Raw genomic sequence first — 5514 nt, forward strand, 5'->3', positions numbered from 1 at the left:
ATAAAAACTTTTTCTTAATTAATATTAATTAAATCTTGAATAATCTATTATTAATTAAGCTTTTTTATATTTATATTCAAAACTATATTAATTTTAATTAAAGATATAAAGAGATTAGTTTATAAGAATATACTTTTGAATATAAAGATTTATATATTTTGGAAGGCAAATAAGATATTAAGTAAATATCAATATATAAAAAAAACTTAATTATATTAAAAAGAAATATTTATTAAATAAAAGATTTTTGATATATTATTTTAATAAAAGATTAATATTTAGATTTAATATAATAAATATCAAAATAAGGGAAATCCTAATAAAAAAGTATTTTCTAATTAATATTATAATAAATATGAAAAACTAGATTATAATTCAAGAATTTATCAAAATAATGTAATAGATCCTAAATTATTAGATTCTTAATAGTTTCAATTAATTAATTCAATTGTTATTGAATAATATAAATTAGAAAGCATAAATTGAGATAAAAGTGGTGTATTCGGTGATATGGTGCACTCGGTGTTAAACCACGTTATAGGAGATTATTTGTACACTCACACATTGGAGTCGGGTCTGTACGATACCTAGGAATGGATTCCTTTTCAGAATACCCGACCTACCTGCAACTGAGCGTGGCTGTGCAGAAAACATCATCTTTTTCGTTCCTTGATTTACACGTCCTGATTTACATAAAGCACCTCCCTGCCTACCTACCGAGGTACAATGTATGCATAAATGAAATCTGACGGAGCAATGCCTCATAGGTTCATACATACGAAATAACAAGGAGATTTTCAGGGTTCCAGATGTTCAAATGAATCTACAAGCAAATCATAAAATTACCCTTCATTCAGGGTTCTCCTCTTCTTTCGTGCTGATCGCAAAAGGTAGGAAAGACAAGACAAGGTAAGGTAAGGTAAGATCGAAAGGATCAGATCTTAGGCTATGTTATGTTATGTTATGTTATGCTATGGAAAAGGGTGTGCGCGGTTGGTTGGTTCGTGGTCTGGTGTGGTGTGGTTCTGTTCCTGGCTAATACGTACTTAGATGAGTTTGATGGACAGATGATTGATGGATGGATGGATGGACGGACGCGGGTCGGGTTAGAGTTTTTAGGGTCGTTGGTGATGTATGTATGTAGGTAGGGTTTTGTGGTTGGTTTTTTTTCCTTCTTTCTTTCTTGGGGGTTTGCTTGGGCTTGGTCTTTGGCTTTGGTGGACGTGCTGATCGTTTCGTGTTTGGGAATGAGATGATGGAGAGGGGAATCTGAGCACGCGAGCTTTTGTTTGAGGTTGTTTTTAGTTTGGGTAGTTTAGTTTGTTTGGACGGAGGATTTATTAGTAGCTAAAGGTTATTTGTGGTGTTTTGATAGATATATCTGCTTTGATGATTTAAGAGGTTGAAATATCAGATGGGTGAAAAATGGAAATTTTACTCTGTCTCGCTGTATAGAAAGAATTCTTCACGTGTAAAATTTACATTCCATAATCCCTAGAATAGCCATAGCGTACGTACCGAATACGATATTCCCATGTATCATGCATGTACGTCCATTGAATTTTGCATACGAACGGGACATCTGTACAAAGACCCTAGTGACTTCTTGCATGAAACGTGAGGATGGGAAGACGGTGAAGGATCGAATTCGTGGTCACTGGTTAGTCATTACGAGAAGAGGGCCAGCGAACCTTGGGATGCTGGAAACGCCATCGGTTACCTTTTGGATTAGCGGCCGTTCTGTGGATCGTTTTTGGGAGGGCTCGGAGGCTTGGTAACTTGGTAGGGCATGGTGGAATGGGATGATGGTGGTACGAGGTTTTGGGTGTGGGGGGGGAAGAGCTGAGGATATGCAGATGTGCAGATGTGCAGATTGATGTGTGGTTAGCTCGAGGTTAGTTGGGTATTGAATTGAGTTTGGTGGATTAGATGGGTATTGAGTTTGGTGGATTAGATGGGTAGATGGCGAGGATGGGTAAATGGATATGGGTTGGATGGAAGGGAAGGGTTGGATGAATTGGATGAACGGAATGTCAGATTACAATTGAGTGCCATTTGGACAAAATGTAACGGGTGAGTTGACGAGATGTACGAAGAGATCGCGTGATGAGGCAAGGCTTACGGAAAGGCCGAAGAAGGTGGAAGTATTCTATGTTGTGTAAGGTTGGCGAGAATGAAGAGGGGGAAAGGGAGGAGGGAAGGCGGTGGTAGTATCTTCTCTTGGGTCGTCTACTAAAATACTTATGGAGTCAAGAGAGTCAAGAGAGTAGAGTCAAAATACTTTCTTCTCCCAAGACCTGACTCAATCAATGCTCACTCAATGGATCAGATGAAATGCCTCCTCCTCCGTCACTATCTAATCGTCAAAGAAGAAAAATCAAATAAATGGTTTGTGCTTGGATTTGTCTCAGATTGAACCAAGAAAGCTTTAACCCAGGTTGACTAGAAACACCCATCAAAAAAACGCCGCTTTCCGTATCCTTCAACCTCGCATTTATTTCACATTTACCATAATCATAATAATCTCCATCCAAAATCAGATCCATCTCCCATCTGTATCCGTCTATATCCACTCATTTCCATATATATGTCCGTATACGTCCATATATGTCCATATATATCCATTTATATCCATTTATATAATTCCCCATAAAAAATAAACTCATCCACCCCATTTCCTTACACCGAACTTCATCTTCTTGAACTTTGTGCATTACCATGAATTAAGTATATAGAGCTCTGATAATCCCGCTCGTTTGATTTCTTTTTATTTTGATTCATGTAAGTTTGCTTCAGACAGTCTTTCAATCTTTCAATCTTTCAATCGTGCAATCTTTCAAGTATAAAGGATTGATTTACACTCTTCGTTCGTTGCTCATTACTTTCACTCACTTTGTTTCGTGTTTCGAGTTTCGAGTTACCTGTGTTACGATACGAGGATATACAAAAGAAGAAGAAGAAGAAGAAGAAGAACATCTATAGTGAAGTAAACGTTCATTCTCGAATTCACTCATTTCTATCATAAAGAATACTCATCCTCGACTTGGCAAGACTCAATTAAGAATTATAATACAACATAATCGAATCTTTTCAGCAAGCCAAAGAAAGTCCATTCAAACGTGCATTACATTGCATTGCATTGCATTGCATGAAGAAGGGAAAGGAGAGGCAAAGGATTCTTCTTTAATCGAACATCCACCTGGGCATTCATTCCCATTCAGTCCAAAAGAGTGTGATTGGAAAATCGAACATTGGAATCACCTCATCATCATAAGGATTTATATCTACATAAAAGCCTTGATGCGACTTCCTACATTACTTTATACATTCCACACACCTACATTTTCCAATACATGCCAACGACTTCCTTCGATCTCTCACGCTCACCCTCACCCTCACCCTCACCCTCACACTCACTTCAAAACTACATAACCAACCTCCCTCGTTTACAATACAAATACAAAGACAATACATCCATCTATATTGTAATTCCTCAATTATGAATCCAACAATGTCTCCACCACTCTCAATGTCTTCGCGCAAAAGATCCTCATCCATTTCATCATTCGATTCTTTTGATTCGGATTTCTTCGAACAAACTTATGTACCACTCTCAAATCTACCAACCCCACCTCTATCCTCTCATTCCTATGATACCACGGCAGCTCAATCACCAATATCTCTTTTCAGCTCCGATGAAATCCTTGATCCAGACTATTTAGGTATGTACACCTAGTAACCTTCCCAATCTATTCCGTCATTATGCACACCATCATCCTTTTTCCTGCAGAACATTTAGCCTAATCTCTTTTTCAAAATCTAGGTCCTGCAATCCATCTCACAAACTTAATCCCCTCCTCCACTTCCTTAACCGATCCCTCCACTCAACTAGTTCACGCCCTGTTAACCCGCGCCGATCTACCAATCGAAATCCTCGCCCTCGCAGTCTGCATCCTCGATTCCCTCAATTCTAGATTTGCTCGCTCGTGGCGAATCTCATATCCTCTCGAATCATCCGAAGATCAATTACTCGAACAATACGACTTCCCAAGTCCACATTGTGCAGAAGAACAACACATCGATTCGACCCATCCCGAAGTGATCGTTCTCGCGGCCCTCATATTGGCGATGAAATTTATAGATGATCAACAAGGAACCACTCTTTACTATGCGCAGAAATGGGCAAGAGGATTGTGGAGTTGTGATCAGATTAATTTTACGCAGAGAGCTATTATGGAAAATTTGAATTATCGACTATTACCACTTTGGGAAGAGGAAATTATTGAAGAAGCGAAGATGAGTATGGCGAGAGCGGCAAAGAGACAATCGTTACAATCGTATTGTATGCAAGATTGGACACAATCGATGAAGAATTGTGGAATGGGTAGACCGATGAGTAGTGGGAAGGCTTGTAAGGGAATTGAAGGAGAAAATACACCACAACCTACACCAGTTGAGATACCATTTTGTGAGGAATTGGTCATGGGAATTGGAAGTGAGCGACCGCTAGGAGGTACATCGATGTTAAGTCGAGAGACGAAAATAGCATTTGGGGGATTGTTGAGTGGAGAGTATCAAGATGTGGATATGGATTTGGATTTGGAGAGATTATCAAGATCTGTGGATCCTTTAATGGTTCATGATGAACATATGAATTTCGTATGAGGATGCGCGCAGGATCAAGGCGAGAAGCTGGATCGTGTCATGATATGATGACTTTACGATCGCATCTTTTACAACCTCCTTCGGCCCAAATTTGGGGATCATAAGGGTATTCAAGGATTGTCTTTTACGGTAATACGTTACATGACAGTCTTTCTTTCTCTCCTGGACAACCCGGAAACGAGAATCAGGAGTCGTGTTTATGGGAATGGAATGGAGTGAAAGGGAATTTTGGATCGAATTGTTCTTGGTTGGAAATTGGTTGGCATGGAAAATGGAATGGCGCTTTATACCTCGAGAGAAGAGATTTTGGAACAAAGGTTCAAATCTGGTGTTTATTGCTTTGCTGAGTCGTGGTTGTGGTTGTGGTTGTGATGAGGAGAGTGGGTGAATGAGTGGGATTACATAGATTGTACATGCCTACCTGCCTGTCTGAATTACCTCCCTCGACTACCAGAGATTACGTAGTAATAATACCTACCTAGTAATAATATACATTACCTAATTTATATTTTATATGATTTTACTCTTATTGTTCTTGTTGTTTTATCCTTCTATCTTTTTTTTTTTTTTTTTTTTTTTTTTAATAAATTCTTGTCCGTCTTGTGGCATTCTTTCTTGCAGCAGCACACCACAGTTCAATCGTACCTTTGTACCTTTGTACCTACAACTAAGCCCCCAAGTATATTTAGACCGCTCGATTTAGCCTGACCTGGCCGGGTGGGAATAGTGGGTAGGTAGGTAGGTAGTTGTAGGTAGTCAAGGGGTTTGAAAACTTTGAAAATCTAGATGCTTCGATTGTTTGTGGGTTCGAGGGTTCGAGAGTTGCATTTTGGTGTATGTATGGGTGCA

The 5514-nt window shown here is 38.9% G+C and overlaps 1 protein-coding gene across 1 annotated transcript; it reads left to right on the forward strand.

Annotated features, from left to right (window-relative positions):
- Positions 1 to 2682: 2682 nt before the first annotated feature.
- On the forward strand, positions 2683 to 5188 carry EAE97_011863 (uncharacterized protein). Its single transcript, XM_038882377.1, has 2 exons — positions 2683 to 3722; positions 3824 to 5188. Exons 1-2 carry the CDS (start codon positions 3500 to 3502, stop codon positions 4663 to 4665), a joined length of 1065 nt encoding a protein of 354 aa, XP_038726773.1. The 5' UTR covers positions 2683 to 3499; the 3' UTR covers positions 4666 to 5188.
- Positions 5189 to 5514: the final 326 nt, after the last annotated feature.

Source organism: Botrytis byssoidea (assembly GCF_014898295.1).
Source record: "Botrytis byssoidea strain MUCL 94 chromosome Unknown BBYS_043, whole genome shotgun sequence".
Taxonomy (NCBI): domain Eukaryota; kingdom Fungi; phylum Ascomycota; class Leotiomycetes; order Helotiales; family Sclerotiniaceae; genus Botrytis; species Botrytis byssoidea.